The 21,925-nt window shown below is 36.2% G+C and overlaps 1 protein-coding gene across 4 annotated transcripts in view; it reads right to left on the reverse strand.

Annotated features, from left to right (window-relative positions):
• Positions 1 to 1,778: 1,778 nt before the first annotated feature.
• The window catches only part of Impg2 (interphotoreceptor matrix proteoglycan 2), a 92,011-nt gene continuing 71,864 nt past the window's right edge, over positions 1,779 to 21,925 (reverse strand). Inside the window, exons 12-21 of one of the 4 annotated variants that reach the window (XM_063224870.1) lie at positions 20,472 to 20,536; positions 16,617 to 16,920; positions 15,607 to 15,717; positions 14,435 to 15,030; positions 13,582 to 13,801; positions 7,896 to 8,106; positions 6,376 to 6,549; positions 4,857 to 5,058; positions 4,302 to 4,381; positions 1,779 to 2,291 (exon numbers count right to left, since the gene is read on the reverse strand). In XM_063224870.1, coding sequence (XP_063080940.1) covers positions 2,279 to 2,291; positions 4,302 to 4,381; positions 4,857 to 5,058; positions 6,376 to 6,549; positions 7,896 to 8,106; positions 13,582 to 13,801; positions 14,435 to 15,030; positions 15,607 to 15,717; positions 16,617 to 16,920; positions 20,472 to 20,536 — 1,976 coding nt within the window. In that variant the 3' untranslated portion in view covers positions 1,779 to 2,278. Of the gene's footprint in view, positions 2,292 to 4,301; positions 4,382 to 4,856; positions 5,059 to 6,375; positions 6,550 to 7,895; positions 8,107 to 13,581; positions 13,802 to 14,434; positions 15,718 to 16,616; positions 16,921 to 20,471; positions 20,537 to 21,925 lie in introns of all 4 variants that reach the window. The other 3 variants (XM_063224869.1, XM_063224868.1, XM_063224871.1) reach the window with 3 other exon arrangements.

Genomic DNA, 21,925 nt, shown 5'->3' on the forward strand with positions numbered 1-21,925 from the left:
GGTGACAGTCTTACTGAATATTATATTGTTAGCTTACTGACAATTTTCTAACATTCACAACACTTCGTTCCTTAATTACACAAACTAAATGAGAGTTTAGATGATCACATATCATTAAATTAGTTGGGGAAAACTCTTTTAGAAAAAAGCTCTTAGGACTAGTTTCTCCATCAGACTGCCCTCTGCTAATAGCAGGGGCTCCTCAATGGGGAAGCTGCATTCCTCAGTCTTTCTTACTGAGGTTTAGATACCACAGAGGTAAAATAAAAGTCTTTATTCCTAAACTGAGAGGCCTTCTGTCCTTTCTCTGATAGTTTAGGGATTCTTTTACTCTTCCTTTTCATTGGTGTGAAGCAGGCATTCATGCAATATGGGTAAAGGTTATGGAAAAGGAAATTAGAGAAATCCTCAGTTCCCATTTGACTGCTTGGCTCCTAGAAACTGATAGCTCAGTTTGGCTCAGTTTGTGCTTCTGCACTGTGTTTTACTTGGTGCTTTTACATCCATCTAGAATTCTTCCAGCACGCACCCAGTCAAAGAGTTTCCATCTGGGGTTAATTTGTGATTTTAAATAATTTTATCTAACATATATGCATTTAGGAAAGAAATAAAATCTTAAGCAGAAATCGGTGGAAATTTTACAAATAAAATCAAGCACATAATAGTAGCTACTACCTTTAGGACTTATAATGCTTTAAAGCTAGTTATCAAATTAATCCAGAGGAAAACATTCCAGCATTAAGCATAATTGTGCCTATGCTGAACTGACTGAGGATCCACTATGTGAGTGGGATAAAAGGCAATACTGAGACAAAGGAACTACACTGAGACACAGAGATAGAATCTCTTCCCCAATATGTACATTGCAAAATATCTTGATACCCTCAAGATGTTCATATGGTTCACAATGCGCATAACCAACCTCAGCATATAGTTTATGCTGATCTCATAAATTAATAGTCATTAAGCTGAGAAAAAAAATGAACTGCGTATTATACTTTATGGTCACTTGACTCCTAGTTAATTATGTCTCATTAGAAATAAACCAAGATGTTAAAAAATAAAATAAAATAAACCAAAATGTTCAAGATTGTTTTTGGAAAACATGGAGTTGTCCAATATGAAATGAACCTATTGCTTGTGCAAAGCAAAATTAATAGTGAAGATTATTTGCCCTTCTTGTCCTCTCTCAAAGAGACCTACTCAAAAAATCCTAGAACGTTTCCATTTTCTATCAAAATGTATGTAAGGTATAGACTTTTCCAACCTTTACAATCTTGAGAATATTTTAATTTCAATAAAAATTTCATCCTATTTTGTGCGTATGAGCAAAAAATTAATTTGGACAGGAAGTGTGATACAAAGGAGAAACAATGAAGATTAACTGGTCAGTACTAAATTCTGTTTTCAAAACTAATATCCCAATAGCTACAGAAAAGCCAGGGTTTTCCGAAGATATTTTTCAAACTCAGAAGGAGAGAAACCTCTCATACTGATTCAGTCCATGAGTCAATGGGCAAAGCTTGGTCTCAGGGCTGTGGCCTTGATCTATATCCCCTCCCTCACTCCTGTCATGGTTAAACTGCCTCTCAGACTGATGGGAACCATCTAACCTTAGACATGCGTATTATTCCTGAAAGTCCAAAAAACAAGATTTTGATATAGTTACCATAACAATGATGTTTTCTTGATTAACAACCCTAGGAAATCCAAAAGTTTAATAGAAGCATCAAACACAAGCCCAACTGTAGCAAAAAGGATTCTTCTTTCTTCATCAGTTTGTTTTTAAAAGTAACATTTTATTTAGATGAATATCTGACCTTAAACTACTAAAATTATTTCAAGACTTCCCCTATCACAGCTAACAATAACAAGTATGGTACAAAATACGGAACACTAAGCCTGATTTCTTTCAATAATCTAACCTTGCTTTTCAACTGGGAAACCGGAGGCACAATTCTTAGGAGACACATTCACAGATTCAGAAACAAAAGCAATTTTAGCCTTAACTGCCAGAGCTGGGGTTTTTTCACAATACTTTCAAGAACTCATGCAGTTCTGAATTTCTTTAAACACAACTCTTGGTCTTTATAGAAGTAACACATCAAATGTCTTACTACATTCTGAAAAATTAAGGTAGGAAAAATGTATTCTACACATCTATTTACTTTTTAATATAAAACTTTTCTTCCAATACTGTTCAAAAATCCAGATTAATTTTATGGCATGGATAGCAAGTGGTCTCCATCTTCTCCAGGCTTCTAATTGGTATCTTGTGTTAAAGTTCTTCCCTGCCACAAAAAAACAGAAAACAATTCATTGGAAAAACAAAAATATCCTGAAATATATTTTTTCTTGTAATATATCACCAAGCTACATTTCTAAAATCACCAATATATTCTATATTTTTTCTTTGAAGGAAGATTTATCTGACTATGCTAAGTCAAAAAGCAAATAAACAAACAAATCCTTAGTAATACTTTTATTGAATACTAAAATCCATGTAATGCTTTTATTAAATACTAAATTAAATCCCTGAATATTTTCTTGGGCTTGGTGAATGAGAGCTCTGAGACTAAATGAAAACTGAAAATGCTATGTGAATTCTGCTTAAATGCTTTCAATATCATCTCCCTCTATGAGCAGCCCCCTTATGTAGTGTCTTGTACTCTTTCGTTCTCTTTTTCTTTGTTTGTTTGTCTGTCACGTGGGATTTTTTTTTTGTTTAAATCTTATTTGTTTCATGAATTGTTTCAATATTTTAATATAAGGTAGCTCATAAAAAAAAAACTAAGGCATGTAATCAATCTGCTTATTCCTAATTAGAATGAATCTTTTCTTTGAATTTTTAGTTTAGGAACACATCCAGCTGGGTGGCTCAGAGGGACTTAATAGGGTCATACAAAAGACAAAAATGTCATTCATATTCTTCCTGCTGAATACTGAACAGAGCCATACACCATTTTCTGGTAGAAGCTACAAAGATAAGTGGATGTTCTGGCAAAGGCAACTACTAGCATTGTTGCTCTGACAGCACTCCACAAAGCTGGCAATACCTCCTGGAAGCCAAATCAAATTTTTAGAGGCATCTCCACCAGGCTTATGGATTTTTAAAGCATCTTGCTCATTTTGTTAGATGGAACTCTGTTACTTCTACCAGAAAGGAAGGGATGATGAGGAAATGGGCTATCAGAGAAAGTGTTTGAAACAAAGGGGAGGAGGCTCTGTTCAGGGAGATAGGAGTTATCTTGACCCTTCATCAATTTCTTTTACAAACAGAAATGAATTGCTCTAGTAGAAGATGCCTGCATGAGGCCCATTCACCAGCAAACACTCTGTGGGAATGGCTGTAGGATCAAATATTAGCACTACATTGTAATTTCATCCACTACACTCGATTAATGTCCACAATCATCTTTTTAGAAGATAGTTTACTTTTGTAACCTAAGAATTGTTGTGGGCATTGGGAAAGAAAAAAAAGTGGTCACAGTGGTCACTTTCTAAAATAGATTATAAAAATAACCTAAAGTTCATTGTGCATCCTGGAGAACAAAGAAAAAAACTACAGATACTTGCTCAAAATGTATGATGATTAAACAAATCGATGAAGCTATAGCAAAGTTGATAGAGATGAGAGATACTCTTGATTAGGCCAATAATTCAAAATTACAGAACAGTATTTATGACTAATCAAATATTTTCATAGAAACCGTCTATGAGAAGTATTTTATATCACTGGATTATAGGTGAAATCCATGGTAACAAGAAAGAAACCATGACATAGTCCAGGAGTCTCATGGCCAAAACAGTGTCACAGTTTAAACTCTTCTCTTGCTCTCATTATCATCTTAAGTAAATCACTTTACTGCTTCAAGATTTTGTTTCCTTGTGTAAGAAACATTCAGTTTACAAAGCCACTATAAGGAATAAATGAGGTTATAGTAATACCTCAATTCATGAATCTTTTGGTTTGCAAACAATCCATTTCACAAACAAAAGCATTCAGCAAAATTCTGCTCCTTGCTCACAAATTCCTCACTGGTTACGAACATGACCATGTCCATCTTTCCCCCACAAGCACAAGTACAGCCATCTTCCTCAAAATTATAAAACAAACTAAGTTAATAAATAGAGGTACCACCATATCTGTGTGGTCAGTCATAAACTTCAAAGAAGTCAATAAATGTTGGGTGTCCCCACAGTCTGGGTATCACATGGACATGAATCACATGCTCATGCTGGTGGCACTACTGTAGGACAGGCTATTAGGACCATGTGTCGAAAACTGTGAAAATGCTTACATTTGATGCTCTCTCACAAAAGCTGCAAACTCAGGATCATTGGCATAGAGTTCCAAAATTCTCATTCTTTCTTGAATTTCCTTTAAAAAAATTTTAAAAAGAAGCCCCATTTTTTATTAGAACAACATCAATAGTCGTTTTAAAGACATTTTAACATCATAAGAAATTGTGAGTTTCTGAGGTATCCAAGGGAATGTCATAAGGAAAAATTGCTTTAACATTCTATATATACTGCTCTAGCTATTACATGCACTGCTCTAATGCCAACAGAGTTCTAAGAAAAAAAAGGAAGAAAAAAGAGCATATTTGTTAATAATGGAAAGAAGAATCACTGAATGGAAAATAAATTACAGCTCAAAATTGAATAACCTCTGCGTAACACACTGAGAGACATCATGAGGTAAAAAGTAATCATGAAATATTTTTCATCTTCTCTTGAGTCACCTGCATACACACACACACACACACACACACACACACACACAAATGCACATGCATACACACATAGTAGCAGCATCAGATGCAGTACAATGTCAAAAATGCAAGGTTTTCTACCTCTTTGGAAAGGCCACTGCTCTCATACATCTGTCTGATTTCCTCTCTGCTCAGGCCACCGATCACTTCTTCGCTAGCAGAGCCACAGAAGGGATGCTGAGGATAGGGCTCCTCATATTGCTCACATCCAGCCATATGGCTGTCAAATGCAGGGTTGTGTTTTACAGCATTCTCCATGGATGAAAGGCTGTCAGGCTGCCTACTAAAGCCACAAAAAGATGTCATTGATTCAGCTTATTCTTTGGATGGTGATTACTTGGAAGATTACCTAGCGCAAGGTTTCTACTGGGAAAGGGAAGGAGAAAAATGGACACAAGCAGGAAGTGGCTGTGAAAAATATCCACATCAACCTCAAAACTTATTTATCAGGTATTATCACTTATTATCTTCTTACCTGTATTAAGGACTCTCTGGAATTTTTCCTTTTTTCATTCATATTAATTTCCCACAATGCCTCAATAAAGGTTAGTTGGGAATATATCTTCCAGTGGATAATTTTTCATTCAAAAAATTCATTTCTATCATTCCCAGAGGTATACATATCAAAAATCAATATGCAATTACATAGAGAAAAAAGGAACTTTTCTACATTATTGGGGGAAATGTAAACTAGTACAAACATTATGGAAATCAGCATAAAGATTTCTCAAAAAGCTAACTATAGAAATTAGTTCAACTCAGCTATTTCTCTGCTCTGGAATCTTTCCAAAAGGTTAATGATATAATGTTACAGTGATGCTTGCACACTCATGTTTAGGTCAGCACAATTCACAATAGCTAAATCTTAGAAGCAGTCTATATGTTCACTAGATCCATGAATAAAAGAAAGCATAGTATTTATATACAATGGAATACTACCCTGACATAAAGAAAGATGCAAGAGCTATTTGTAGAAAAACTGATGTATCTTGAGACTACAATGTTAAGTTAAATAAACCAGATACACAAGTTTAAATATCACATGGTTTCTCTTATATGAGCAATCCAAAATATAAACAAAGAGCAAAATAAAAAATAGCTAATAGAAAAATAGGAAGATAGATTTTTTTGTATATGGGAAGGGGACCAAAAGATGGAGAGGGAAAAGAGAGAAGAAAGAAAATGAAAAAAAAATTAGAGGTATTATGTAATCCTTACATCCTGAAAACATGCACTAATAAAAAATGAAAATGGAGGGGTGGATCCCTTTCTGCAGGTCCATGTAGGCCTCCCATGAGTTAGCTCGTGGTTCACTCAACCGTCTGGCAAGTCTTATCCACTCCAGGCAAATGTCTGTTCTTCTGTTCCACTAGACTGCTCCACAGGCAGAGCTAGTTTATTCCTCATCTACACTTCTTAGCATCCCATTCATTATGATGTTCGTGTCTCTTTCCAGTGTGACACTCCTCTACATATGTGGTCATGCTTTTACTCAACTTTACAACCCCCCCCCTTCCACCCACATCTGTGCCCAATGTTGGGTACACAGAATGTACTGAATGAATAAATAAACAGAGCATTTTATTCCACCCTTCTTTACCTTTCTCTCCTGACATGTGCATCTTGAAGAGTTTTGACAAGGAAGAAGATGATGATAGAACAGACAAAGAGAATTCCAACCACAGAGGCTATAGTGATGCCAATGACCAAAGGCTCAGATACAAACTCCTCACAGTGTTCACCTCGATACCACCAGTTCTCACCGACACGGCATCTGCAATAAGCAATCACCAAATCCAAAATCTGAATCACTGTGCTCAAAATGATAATGAACAGCAGAGCCTTCAGTGGAACTTGGGAAAGTAGAAATATTAATGCTGAACATTTGAAGCTTTATTAAAGACTTGAATATAGGGCTAAGGATGTAGTCAGTGATGGAACATTTGCCTAAGTATGCACAAAGCCCTGGGTCTGATAGCACTGGGGGGAAAAAATCTAGGTCTAGAGGTTAAATGAGCATATGACATGAGGCTGTGCATAATGCCTGACAGACCTGATAGATCCCCAATGGCTGTCTCTAAATTACTAAATAAAATTAAGTAGACTTAAATATTCCACTTAATCTCTTTATTTATAGATAACAGAAAAGAGGCACAAGAAGGCAAGTGAGTGGCATTGTGCTATACAGCTAGTCAATAACAGAGCTGGATCTAGAACACAGTTCTTCAGGCTCTTCACACCCTTTTACTGCGCCAAAGAAATCCTTGAAACCCTGAGGCCATGCACTGGTGTGAAAACCATCACCACAGAAGCAAGGAAGTCTGTGCTTTGCAGAATAATAACAGTTTCTCTGGATGCCAAGAAACTCTTAGTGTTCTAGCTAAATGTTTTACTTTTAACAAAAGGGTCTGGGTTATGTCCACATATGCAAACATTTACCAACTTTGACACACACAAATTGTCCTGCTATGTATATTACTCCAAAGTAGTTTTAGCATCTTCTCCTCTTACAGTCATGTATCTTTGTTTGTGGCTGGTTGGCAAGTTAATTTGTTTGGCTTCATTTAAGGAAGGTAGGCAGTAAACAGTGGTCAGACAAACCAAATCTGTACATCTGAAGTTTTTTCGCTAGCTCTATCCTTTAATAAATGGGTCTCAGGTATACTAAAAGGAAATGTACTTGTTATCAATTTGAGACTTTCAAATACTACTTGTTTTACATTATTTTGATTACTCAGTGGGACAGAAAGAAGCTCAAAGGTATTAAGAATATAATCAAGCAGAACAATGTCTGTTTTTGCCTTCAGATATAGTGTTAATCTTATGTCTAAAACTCATTTAAACACCAATGTCCTTATCATCACTACTGAAAACTATAACACAAAGGTCTCTAGTTGTGACAAATACTCTTAATAGTACATATTTAGATGTATTTTTAGCACAAAATAGCCAAGCGAAAAGGATATTCAGGCCTATTCAAATGACCCAGTTTTCACATCAGAATTAGATGGCCACTACCTATTGCCTATATAATAAATATAATGATTTCCCTAAAATTATAGGTATCAAGCCACTTTATTTAGAAGTATCTAAAAGGCAAAAATCTAAAATACAGCATACCTGCAAATGGCCCCATGCCCAGGCAAAATGTCACACTTCCCATCATTCAAGCAGAAGTCAGGCTGCAGGTCACAGAGACTCTGACAAGGCAATTCATCCACACTCTGGTACCCAGGGTAGCATCTGCACTGTGCTTCTCCACTCCAAGGGTTCACCAGACACTCAGAAAATTCATTGCAAGCCTGAAACTTGCAAGGGTTGGCTTCATCACCTTAAATTCCAAACAAATCAAAAAATGATGCAAGGAAAGGCCAAAAATTTGATTCATCTTAGACTTTATCAAATTTCTCTGAAACTCAAGGTCAAATCATGCAACCCTATGACCCCTGCAAGTCACTGCAGTTGTGTAAAAACATTAAAATCAATGTCATGAAACCATTTATCTAAATTAAAGAGTTTTCATTTACTATAAACTTTATGTTAGTATAGTCCATCCCAGTCGGTATACACCACCACATGCCTGCCCCACAAAGAGAACATAGGATGAGGAGAGAGGGTCTAGAGAACTGGTAAGGAGCCTCCGGGGAGGATATAGCCAAATAAGAGCAGCCTTAGATTAGTATAGATTTGTGGAAGCTTAAAGTTAGAAAAATAATCCATTCTAGTATCTCTTCAGATCGTGCACAATGGGATAAGGAAAAATGACCAAACAAAATTAACTAGGGCAATAGCCAGTCAAAAGTGATATAAGACATTAACCATGGATGAGTTTTCCTCACTGGTATGGTTCCCTCATACCATCTGCTGAATAGGAATCTGTGTATGGCCAATGGCAAACGGTGACATAAATGCTGAAAAAAGAGAAAATAGGTGGAAATGATCCACTGACTTGTTTGTTTTAAAACTGTAAAGTTTAACATGAAAACTAAAGCAAATTTTTAAAAACCCAGCATAGGCCCTTAGTTTCAAGAAAAAAATTAATGCAATAATTTTCCTTGTTGCTCTAGAGACTGAAGACAATTTTGGAAATGTCGGTGGCACATTTTGGAATTTAAAGAATCTCTAATGTTGGTCTCAATTAAGCAAACGTAGGATTAGGGAGATGTATCAGGTTACGTAGTAACCCTTGTAAATTCATGTCCACACAGAACCTCAGGATGTGACTTAATATGAAAATATTCTTTGCAGATGTAATTAGGAAGAAGGTCACACTAGATTGGAATGAGTCCTAATCTGAAGGTTGATAGCCTTATATGGTAGATGAAAGATACAGAGACATAAAAGAAGGGTATACTTAGACAGAGGTAAATGTTAGAATAACATGCAAAACAGTGTCAAAAATTGGCAGAAAATACCCAAACTAGGAAAAGGCGCACTAGGATTCTTCCCTAGACCTTGAGTGGAGCATGGCTGTCAGAGCTTTGATTTTGGATTCTCAGGAACATAACAGGATAAATTTCCAATGTTACAAGCTACCCAATTTATAACACCTTGTTAAAGCAGCCTTAGGAAATGCATACAGAGGATCACTGCAAGGATGCTCATAAAACAAGGAAATATGTACACGAATGTACTAAAGGATAGTTTCTAGAGTGTGCTTTCCTAAATCTTTACATTCTTGTAAAGAATCATTGTGTGGTTCTGTAATCAGAAAATAATCTAATCTTCACCAAGAAGTAAGGAACACAAGTGCACATATAGATATACTTCACTGATAGAAGTAAAATTTTCTTGGACACTGCATGTGAAAGTAAGTTAGGCAACATATAGGTCAGTCTTGCTCTAACTAACCTTGACATAAAACGAATATTTCATTTAAGGACCTTCAACCAAAAGTACATATATAATAGGAAAAATTCTATTTAAAATTTTTAAAACTTGGTGGTCACTCTGTGGGTGTGAGCAGATTTGTGTTAGGTTAACATACAAAGCTAAAAAGGCAGACATATATGTAAGACTGAAAATTCAGCCAATGAATCTGTATTTTCCATGGATAAAAAATACAGATACAGTCTTAGGGAGAAAATGGGCAAATGCTATCCCCTTTTGCTTCCACAGACCAAAGCTAATATTCTCATCACATAAATAAGACCGAGGTTTATAAGTCTGTTACCCATCCTTCGTGCTGGCTAAGAAGTAGACGGTCAGAAGAGCTTGCCTGTGGAAAAGTACCTTCATGAAGGAAAAAAAAGTAGACCTGGAGCTAAGTTTGGGATGAGAGACAGGGATCGAAATTGTAGAATGAATTACACACATTCTGGCTTTCCAAGAGCAGCTTAGGAGAAGAACTGACGGGCCAAGGAAAATGAGAGTGGAGAAAATATGAAAAAAGAGTCTGGAAAAAGGTTTTATGGCCACCGTAACATGGTAACTGAACATGTCCTGGAGAGAAGTGGGCCGGTGAGAGCTGACCTTGACAGAGTGGCTGAGAAATTTTAGGGATGTTTATGCCTAACAGTGATGTGTTTAAAATATGTGCTGTTCTTCTAAAAGGCCTCCCCCATTATCCTCACATCATCAGCAAATATCTGCTAGGATCAACTGCCTTGTATTAAAGGTGCTTTGGAAAAATTAAAAACCAAACTGATATCTATGTTCAGTTAACATTAAAAAAAATGACAAAGATTGAGACATTAGTGAAATTGAAAACTCAGCAGGAAAAAACTCAGTGCTACAGGTGGTCAAGAGATATTCAAATTCTCCTATAATGCCTCAAAGTGAGCACTGGGGTGATACCAATGCAGGGTTTACAGTGTGCAGGGAAGGGACTGGTGCCTGTTCATTTGAGCAGTGGAGGAAAAAGTGATCCTTCAAACCTGGTAACTTTGCACACAGCTGACAAGTGAGTGATGTAAAAAACTGAAACAAATACACTCATTTATTGTAAGATCTTTAAAAAGAAATATATCAGGGGCTGAAGAGGTATTTTAGTGTCTGTTTGCTTAGCTAGCACATGTGAGGCCTTGAATTTGATCCCTAAGACCAACAACAACAAAAAAGAGAGAGAATTGATGTTTTGTTTTGTTTTGTTTTGTTTTGTTTTGTTTTGTTTTGTTTTTTGAGACAGGGTCTTATTCTGGCCATAACTTACTACATAGCCCACGCTGGGCTCATACTTAGGGTGATCCTCCTGCCTCAGCCTTTCAAGTGCCAGGACTGCAGGCGTGTACCACCATGCCGGACTGAGAACTGATTTTTGTAAAAACTATATAAATCAAACTGTTTGCATTTTTAGAGTTAATAAAATGCTTTTCTACATATTATAGGCTTAATCCCTTTACTAGCCTCCCAAAATATAAAGGCCAGGTAATATTATTCCCAAATAATATGTGAGGGCCAAGATTCAGTGATAAAATAATTCATCTAAAGCTACACAAGTGATAAATGACAGAGGAAGACACAAGTAACCTGGCTTCCAAGCTGTAATTAATTTCTTCTTCCACTACATCACATGGTGAAGAATGTACCAACAGCCTCAGCAAACTCAAGTGGCAAGAGAGCAGATTATTGGGGATTAGCTAAATGATTTTCCTCACTTTCAATAAATAATGGTCCTTCAAGGAAATTTCAAAGGAAAGAATGTTTGCCTCTTACCCAGGTTGAAAAAAAAAAACAGAGCTGGTTTCAAACCAGTTTGAAAGTAAAAGGCATTGGAGAAATCTTGACTTAGATTTTCCATCTTACTTCTACTACAAACCACTGTCTTCTGGTATATGAAAGGGAAAACAAAATAGAATTTCAGGTTCCAACAGTATTCTCTGGACTCTTCTTCCAAATAAAAACAATGTTGTATGGTATGTATTCCCTGTATTTCTGAGTACTTTATGTGTTCAAAACATCATACTAAGTCTGGCTAGAAAGTGGTTAATACAATAGACATATTCTTAGTCCTTTTGGAAGGCTTAACTGGGAAAAGCAGACATTAAGCAACTATGCACATAAATTAACACTATAAATGGTTCCAACTCTGCAGGGATAAAGAATATGAGGCCATAAAATAGACTAACAAGCAAGACCCAATCTAAATTATGGGGGACCATTGAAAGTCTTAGGAAAGTGACGTGTGAACTGAGGCATAAAGGTGAGCAGGAATTAGCTAAGAGGGGAGTTTAGACACATAGAACATTGGTTCAAAGATATGTACAAAAGGCTTTAAGGTCACAAAAAGCTTCAGGTATGTAAGGCACTAAAAACAAGCTAGTTTGGATGCAACACAGTGAACAAATAAGTCAGTTTCAGTGGATGCTACTGGAGAAGAAATTGAGGACCAGGCCTCTGACTACTAAACCAATCAACTGCTGAAATACTTTAAGCAGCAAAGCAAAATAACCTGAGTAGTGAGTGGTTTAGGTTATTGCTGGAGGTACCATGGCTGGAGAACAGAGAGGAGAAGAAACAGAAAAGGAAGTAGGAAAATTGGTCTAACTGAGAAATAATAATGGTTTGGTTCAACTCACTCACCATTATCTCTCATTTCTTATCTGTTATGTCTCATCTTTTATTTCTTCCCGAGTATCATCCAGTGAAAGTATCTCTTCACTCACTGACTCCTAGTAAAACTAGCCTGTTTTTAGTTGCTTACACCTCACTTGAGGAGTAGACAATGAGTCTGAATTTGAGATATATTTGAATTAATATAAGCAGTAACTAGAAGTGTAGGGTAATGAAAACTATGGTATCAGAAATGACTGCCCAGGTTTCTAGTTTAACTGAGTAGATAAACCTTTGATTTATGGAAATGGAGAAGCTGAGAGAAGGAGTATATTTAACTGGAGAATGAAGAGATATAGAAAACAGTAGTTCACTCTTAAATATTTTAGGTTTAACATATATAGGCTACATTAGATACTTCATGAGAAGACCGACTAGTTAGATAAATGATTCAGGGGCTCAGCAGACAAGTTTGACCTACTTCCATGCAAAAATATTTAAGAGTGATGTTTACATAAAACTTGAAATAATGGGAATGAGCACAAAAACTTTAACACATATGCAGAAAAGAAGACAGTAAATTTTTTGGCCTTTTCATCATAGCAGCACATTTATAATAGCTACTAGCAAGTAGCCTATATATCCAACCGATATGCCAGAGCAGCACAATATAGTGATAAGCTTGAATCTTTTGTAGGAAAATAAATGTACCTGAAGATCATAATATTAAATGAAATATATCAGACATACAAGTTTAAATATCACATGATTTTGAAAAACCAAAAATATAAGGACAAGATAAAAGGTAGATAATAAGAAGTAAGAAGAAAATTTTTATTGAATGGGAAGAGGATTAAGAGATGGAGGGAGGGGAAGGGAGGGGAAGGAAATGGAATTAAAAAATAAAAATTGAGATGTTATGTACATGGACCAATCCCCCACAAAGACTGTAATCATTTTGTAATGCAGATAAGCATTAACATAAAAAACAAACTAAAAAAGTAAACAAAAAATAAAGTTACATCAAGAATAGATCCAATGGATGGATAAAATGGAAATCCTAGTAGGATGTGTATAAAAAGGAAGGAGGTGAACCAATAAAGATAATATTTGTGAACAACCCTATGAAAAAATAATGATACTGATGTGTTTGAAAGAAATATTTTACTAATTATCAAGATGTAAAAAATTGATCTGACATTCTACTCTTTTTTCCTAGAAGTATTAAATTTACTTTGAATCAATAAAAAAGAAAACACACAAGAATAGTCACTGGATTTTTCTAAGAAACCACTATTTAAGGTAATATCATTACCTGATTCTACATCAAGAGAGTATTTATCAATAGCCAAGTTCATGGTCTGGTAAGCAGTGGTACAAAAGTTTTCTAAAATCATGTATACGGCATTGTTGACATCAGGAGGAATAGATTTCGCAAACTTCATTCTGCTGTTCACCACAATACTGCCATTTCTGAAGTTCAAAATTTCCAAATTCTGGAATCCTGTGAGATTTGACTGAAGATAGGGAACCAACTGCAATATATGAAAAGTGATGAGAAAGTTTTTCATTTTGTTCAATACATGTCAAAAGACAAAGAAACCAGGATGAACTCCTTGCCCATTTTTTCTATTTACATTCTATCTACATTCACACAGGCTGCAGATCTGGTTTCACATTTTTAAAATCCAATAAACTGAGAATGATATGAGGCCATAAATTAAAAATGTTATAAGATGTTGATCATGTCATGAGAATACTACGACATTTGGGAAGTCTATGGAACTCACACATTGTTTTTAAAATCTAGGAAATTTTCTTTTCTTCATTAACAGATTACAGCAGTAGAGGAACAAATCTTCACAGATTTGTTCTCACAATAAGTTTGAGCTTTTATGTTTTATTTTAGGCACAGAATTCATGAAATTTGATCTTCAGTATCTAAGCTATTCACATTACCCTTATGCCACATTTGTGTTTTCCATTTCTTGAATCCACCAGTTCATTGTTCTCCTCCTAACACCCAAGTCATGATACTATCTCTCTGTATGGCAAGAAACAAATGCACACAATAGATCACACTTTCCTGGACTCAGTCTTGGTGTGCTTGGTTAGGCTAGAGGAGTCATATATGATTATTCATCCTCATGTTTCAATTTTGAGCTTACCAATTCTAAGAATCTTTGCTCCAAGGCTTTATATTCCAAAGAGTTCCTATTAAATAGATCTTCTGAAAACATCATGTTTGTCACTCGGAGGCTGAAGAAAACTACTAAAGCTCCTTCAATCCGGGCGTGACCCAAGTCATCTCCTTTTGTGGGTTGAGCCAAAATAGCCATCTCTGTGGAATGAAAACTTGTAAACATTTCCACATAACTACCAGCCTTGCCATTTTGCTCTTGGATCAGCTCAGGCTGATAGTAATCTGTGCCTATCCGGTCCAGTTCTAATGAAATATCCTGCACGCCCATAATTACTTCATCCTCCAGAAAGGTGGAGCTTGTGGTTGGAGGCAATTTGGTGGACTGTGCCATGGAAGTTTTCAACCAGAGTCCATCACTACTCTGTGGCGTACTTGCCAATGAGTCTCTGGGTGATATCCCTTGGGAAGAAGTCCTTGCTGAAGCTATAGCTGATTCTGGGAATATGGTCCACACAGGCTGCAGATCTGGTTTCACTGATGAACTCTTGCTGTCAGACCATTCATGGCTAGATGATTCTGTAGTTTGGTCTACATCCTTGATCAGAAAGGTATTCGTTTCATCTGTTATAACAGAAGAAGCAGCCGTCAGTAGAAACGGTGCTTTGGTAACTGAATGGTAATCAACATTAGGTATCTCTGAAGTGTGCTTGGGAAAGGTTAGAGATGTGGAATGAATTACAGACACTGCAAAGATGGGCACAGTAGGTTTAACAAGGGACTCTTCCACTACAAAGCTTGTGGATTTCTCATCATGCTTATATTTTGAATGCTCAATAGTTGGGTCTGTGTAATCTATTTTGCTCTCTACAACAACTTTCTCATCTATACCCTCAGTTGGCAAAAGTGAATCCTCATCTTCAAGCCATGACCTAGACAGTGGTTCAGTGCTCTTCTTTAATGAAATCTCACTCCATGGCCAAGAAATCAAATCCACCTTTTGTCCAGACCCAGAACCTAAACCACTCTCAAATATGAACTCCTTTTCTATGGATGTATCTAGAAACAAATGGCTTGCTTCTAACTGGTCTTTGACTTCAGAGGCCAAGGAGTCAGAGCTAAAAGGTGAAGTTACTTCTTTAGCAAGAAGATCTAAGTTAACAGAAGTGATCATATCTGGTGAAGATGTCAGGGACACACCAGAGTTTTCTACGGGTGGTACTGTTTGTTTTGGCACAGGTTGAATGAATGAACTTGAAGGCAATGGATCAACAGAAAAAAAATCTTCTGGCTCTTCAACATTGGATAATCCTAAAAATAAAGTTTTACATTCATTAATCTACAAAGTTGAAAAAATATATTCTTATTATTACAATAAAATCAGTTACTTATTTTTTCTATTAGGTTAGGAATGTTGATGACTTTTATATGAAGCAAACAACAAGATATGATAATGTGTTTGTAATGTGAGATAATCACATGTGAATGTAGATTCCTCCATCTCTGAGGATAAAACTTTGATTTAATCTTCAAACATCTGATATTTGTATCCACAAAATTATCTATCTGCTGATAGCCATGCTGACAACAAAGATTAACTCCAATGGAAACAGAGAAAAATTTTCCTGGAAATTCAGTTTCTCTCTTATGTTTATTGGCTATCACCCTTCAGATTCATTCCATTTTCAAAATTTGTTCATCTTCCTCTTTCATGTTAATGTTTCATCACTATGTCACATATTTTTCCTTTCCTCTACCACATGTAGAAGATCATCTATTTTATTTTCATTTATTTATCTATTTTGAGTCCGATCTAGTTTAGGATCTTCCCTTCTCAATACAGCCCTAACCTGAAATCTTTAATATTAGCCCCCACAGTTAACACTATAGAAGGTAATCTTTGAGGCCATTTGTTTACCACTCAAATATTCGAGCAAATAATATTAGTAGTGGTAATAATTTAATTTAATTATATACTTCAAGACGACTGTCAAAATATCTATTAATTTGCTTCTATTTTGCCACAAGTTCATTTCTTTCTCTCCAGTTTGAACTATCCCATCTTATTAACTAAATCTGATTGTCTCCTCTCTCACATTCTCCCTAATGAATGCCACTGGTTTTCTCTGCACCATAGCCTCTTTCTCTCTTTAAAATCCCTTTCATCTGATATAGTAAAGATGTATGAAAAAATTATTAAAGCTCCTCACCATTTTCTAATAAGTAAGATCCGGAAGTCCTCCCCTCAGAAGCCATAGGCAAGCCGGTCTGAAACACTGCTGGGGTGACAGGATGAAGAGTCAAGCTGCTAACCCCTAAATCCTCTGGGGAAGAACTTAGGACCACCTCTGAGGGAAAAGCTAGTTTAGGTGTAGACACTACATCAGCCAAAGGACTTTCTGGCCAGAGTTCCCTGTCTGTGGTTGATGAAGGACCAGAGCTGAAATCAAGCGGTGAAATATTGCTGGTGGCGGGTTCATCTGCTGAGGGCCACTCGCCTTGAAGGGTACTATCCTAGGGGAAGAAAAAGACTAAATCATATCACAGATAAAAGAAGCACATAAAATAGCACATATCTATCCCTATGCCCAAATTTTCTAGGGACAGGAGACGCACCGAGTGAGGAGGGACAAGGGCTCTAGAATCAGGCAGATCGGTACCCACCTTCCAATTTAGTCACTTACTACAGTAGCCGAGAAATCTAGAGAAAAACTATGTAAACTCTCAGAATTCACCTGTGGAAGGGGCACAGAGAAGCTAACATTTAAAAGACACTAAACAGTGAATTTTCAGAGGAAATAATTGTTTCTTTTGCTTTTGAAGATCCATTTCCCTCCATCTTGGGGTTTAAATGATTTTAAATGAAAGTTACTAATATTTTCATTGCCTAAGACCTAAGCACACTGCCCACAGCAGGAATATCAGCACTTTTATTAATAACTCTGAAAGATATTTAACAAAATAATGTCCTCCACTTTGATCAAAATTATTGCCATATTAAAAGTGATCTAATCTCACGTAAACAGCCTGCCCTGTGAAACGGCATTCAAAATACAATTTTAAAAACAACAACAACACTTGAGAGGCTGAGGCAGGAGGATCGCCATGGGTTTAAGGCCAGCCTGGATTACATAGTGAGTCAAAGTACAATTTTATTTTTCTAGGGTTTTTTTTTTCCTAGTGAAACAATAATTTTAATGATTAGTTTCAGGAACACAGAAGTGTAAACACATTTCTTGAAGATGTTAATTATCTAGTCTTACGAAGACTAGTCTATCTAAAAAAAGTTTAATGAGGATGACAATAGGTAAAGTGACCATGGTAATTGGTAGGAGTTTATATACTTTATTCTATGTGTGGTATTAAACTGGAGTCCAACAACTTGAATCTAATTAAGTAAAATCTACTGTATGAGAGAAAAATGCACTTATGTAAAGAGCAAGCTGAAGGTTATCTTCAAATAAGACACAATTACAAATGAGCTGTGATGAAAGAGACAGATTTCAGGATTAGAAATTAATTCTTTCTTGGGGAATCCACCATCAAAAGTGAACCTGAGAACAGAGAGAATTAGCTCATGAGTCAAGTCAATAAAGGTGATGTAATCAAAGAGATACCACCTGGCACTCATCCAGCAAACTCCAGTGTCTAAAGAGAATGGAGTCACCAGGTGCAGACTTAACCTCACATAATCACATGCAGTGGACCCAGCTGCTAACTGCTGACTTGGGCTTGTGCACTTCTGCACAGTCTCCTAGGAAAGAGACAACAAAACTGCTTTATATTTCTGTCTACAGAGTTTTCATCACTCGAGGTCTTTTAGAATGGGCCAGATGGAGAGCAAGAGTTCAGTTCAGGTAAATGAGAAGACATCAAACTGTAGTCTAGAATATGAAATTGACAATAATGAGTAAAAAATATCATTGGTCTTGCCAAAGGCTTTACGAAGCCACTTTCTGGTCTACAAAAATCTTGTTAGGGAATGAGGCCAAGCCTACACACACGTGTGAGACGTGAACATTAAAAGTTTTAGAACTAGAAAGACTTCTGAGAATCTAGTCCAATCACATCAGTTTGTTGTTGTTGTTGTTATTGTTGTTGTTATTTTGAGATAAGATTTCACTCTGTAGTTGAGGCTGACCTTGACTCACTATGTAATCCAGGCTGGCCTTGCACCCATAGCGATCCTCCTGCCTCAGCCCCTCAAGTGCTGGAATCAGGGCAACCCCCACGACTACACCTAGCTGCAGTCACATATATTAAACGTTAAGAAATGAAGTTCATTGGAGTAAAATGCCCAAGGCCACAAAAAACAGAAAAACTCAGAATTAGAAGCTGAGCCTCTGGATTTCCTTGTCCTAGTGTTTTCCTGCACTATACCAGGCTATGTGGTCAGAGGTCTCTCCAAGTACATATAACCAGGGAGGGAAAGAATTCTTAGAGGGGAAACCAAACAAAGCTTGGCAGTCTATACTCCTCAGGTTAGCATTTCCACAGATCTCTAAGACCCAACTGAACACAGAGGGGAAGGAGAGAAGGAGGATACTTTTTAATATTTAAATGTCTACTATGGAATAGGAAGATTACACAGAAAGTTCCATTCTCTTTTCTTTTTCTAGTATTTAAAATCATATATATATATATACTTTCATATATATCGCACTTTATATATATTATATATAGTATACATATTCACTAGAGAGAGAGAGAGAGAGAGAGAGGAAATTATAAGGCCATTTGTTCAATACCAAATTCTGTTCTTCAAAGAAAATAGGGCAGTGGTACCATATCAGGGAATTAATGTTTTCCATTCTAATTTTCTAAAACTACTTATGTCCTCTGAATCACCTTATTTGTTTAGAAGCCTACCAGACTGGAAACTTGTGGTAAGTGGGGCCCCACCTTATACATCTTTGTTTCCCCAGCACTTGGCGTATGAAAACAAAAATAAAACATAGTCAACCGAAGGAACACCAAATGAGTGAACTCTGCTGTCAACATTCCTTTAACCTCTTTTCTCCAATATAGAACTCAGTGAAAAGATTATCATGAGTGATTCCACATTTCAAAATTGAGTTGCTCTGTAACTAAGCAGAAAAAATGGCTTCAGAAACCACGTTTAAGTGAATTCAGGAAGGCCTTCTAAATTTTCATCACTGGAAAAAAGCCAAGGAACAAAACTTTCAAGCAGCTGATATGAGATGAAAAGAAATCTAAAGAGCCTACAAAGAGTTAGGAGTGGAGAGAGAAGGACGCTCCCCTCCTGTGTCTGTGACAGAGTCCTCCACTCGCTGTAACCACGGAGGTCCCTAGCACTGTGGCTGCAAGTGTCATCTTTGTTGCTTTAACTGCCCTTGAGAAAGTCATTTTCTTTTCTAGTGGATATTTCCCTGTAAGTGAAATGGAAAGTAAAAATGCAATGGCGAAAGACAAATGCTCAGTAGGGTTGAGGGGTAAAAACAAACATGGAAATTCATTCGATGCTGTTTATATGCACGTGGGAATGTTTTCAATCCAGTTTGAAAGGAAGCTTGAAAGTCCCTTTCATTTGATAGCTAGTCAGTACTTGTGCTCTTCTTTCCCTCTCTTCCATGCACACACAATTCTAAACTTTCTTCAGTACATTCTTCAATATAATTATTGTTCTTTCAGTAAAAATATATGTACTGTCTGTACTATACCAGTGTAACTCAAATCATAATCTTGACTTTTTTATTATATTCTAAAAACTGTTTCTTGGTAACATGAAAAACAACTTGCTGGGCACTTGTAACTTAATTTTCATCAAACAAATATGAGTAAGTTTTCTATTATGTGTGGTCTGGCAATGTAGACTTCGTTTAACCACTACGGAAGGTTTAAATTTTCTGAACCAACAGCTGCTACTCATGAGTTGACAACTATGAGTAATGTTCCAGAGGTGATGCAAGGAAATATTTGAAATAGGAACAGCTCGGGAAATTTACGATGCCAAAGTAAGCAGGTGAGGAAACACAGGGCAGAGCACAAGTGACTGATTCTAGGCATAAGACACAGACACATTCAAGAATAAATGGTGGTGCTACCTGAAGACTGGAACTTTGGGTGTTCCAAACCAGATCTTCACTTTGGGGAAGCAAAACTCCTCTCACTGAAAAGAGAACAGCGTTAAAGGAAATTTTTTAGCTAAGACACAGCTGAATTTGAGGTTCAGAGATAACCAAAAACAAGCTATTTCTCTTTGCTAGACTAGATGTTAGCAGAATATCTGAGGTACACTTGCCTGGAAAATGTTAGTGTTGTTCAGTTATTTTACTTATATTAGTACAACCTGATGAAACTTTAAGAATCCAGCATAAAACAAAGATTTTTAAAAGCTTCTTATAGTTACATTTAGGATACTCCTATTTTATTTCTTTTTCTCTCCCAAGTCAATTTTCACACTTTTTCCAGATTCCTATCAAATAGTTTCAAAATGATTCTTTTTCATTTTAAATAAAAAAGTAAAAATCAATAACTTTAAACTTTTGATATGCAAGAATAGTTTTTTAAAAATGCAAAATGATTGTTATTTTAGGAGACAACATCTTTGAAAAATAAGCTAGGCACAAATACCTTCATCACTGCAATAATATTAAATGCCAGTTAAAAAGTATATTAAACAATTTAATTCAGCAAAGATTCACTGAAATTTTGGTTGTTACCACGGACTTTGCCCACATGAAATTATAAATGCTAATAAAACAAAATTTCTCTTAGGAAGCATTGCCTGTGTCAGATAAATAAACACAAATTGGAAAATATATAATAATGTGAGGGGCACATATAATCTATATAACACAGACAAAGGAATAATTACTTTTGCCTGAAGTGGAGGAAGAATCAATAAAAGATACAAAGAAGAGATCGCCAAAAATGTGACCTAGGGAATGCTTCTAACATCGAAGCAGAAGCTATTCACCTTTTCCCTCTAAACTGATATACAGGAATCAAGCAAAATTCAAAAATTTTCTCATATATTTTCTAAAACTCTTTCCAACTGTGTGTTTCAATATTTTCTCTTCTATAGAAATTAAGCTCTGCAAAGACAAAGATGAACATATCTTTTGAGAATAATGATCAGGTTACCTAGAAAGCTCTAGCCCCATTCAGAACTCTGAAGCTGAAATGACGATAGAAATGTACTTTAGGAACAAAATTCTGAATAATTAATACATACATTTAAGGAGAACTCAAGCCACAACTAGCATAATCAGTATTGGATATCTTAAAGTTTTTGTTGAACTTGGTTATAAATTCTAAGAGTTGCTGACCTCTTTTTTGGGAAACCTTTTAGGAAGTACTTCTACCTCTAGGCTCCATGTAAAAGGGAAGATCTTGCAGTGATATTTATGAATGTAGTTTCCTAAACAACCCCACTTTGCTACCATATACATTAATCTTCATGGCATTTTCTGTCACTATGGCTACTGATCCTGGTGCTTGCATACTGTGCTCAGTTTTATTTGCTTTGCTTTTGTTCTCTTTGAGACAAGGTTTT

This window comes from Cavia porcellus, unplaced genomic scaffold (assembly GCF_034190915.1).
Source record: "Cavia porcellus strain 051 isolate PalLab524CR breed Dunkin Hartley unplaced genomic scaffold, mCavPor4.1 scaffold_15, whole genome shotgun sequence".
In the NCBI taxonomy this organism is placed as follows: domain Eukaryota; kingdom Metazoa; phylum Chordata; class Mammalia; order Rodentia; family Caviidae; genus Cavia; species Cavia porcellus.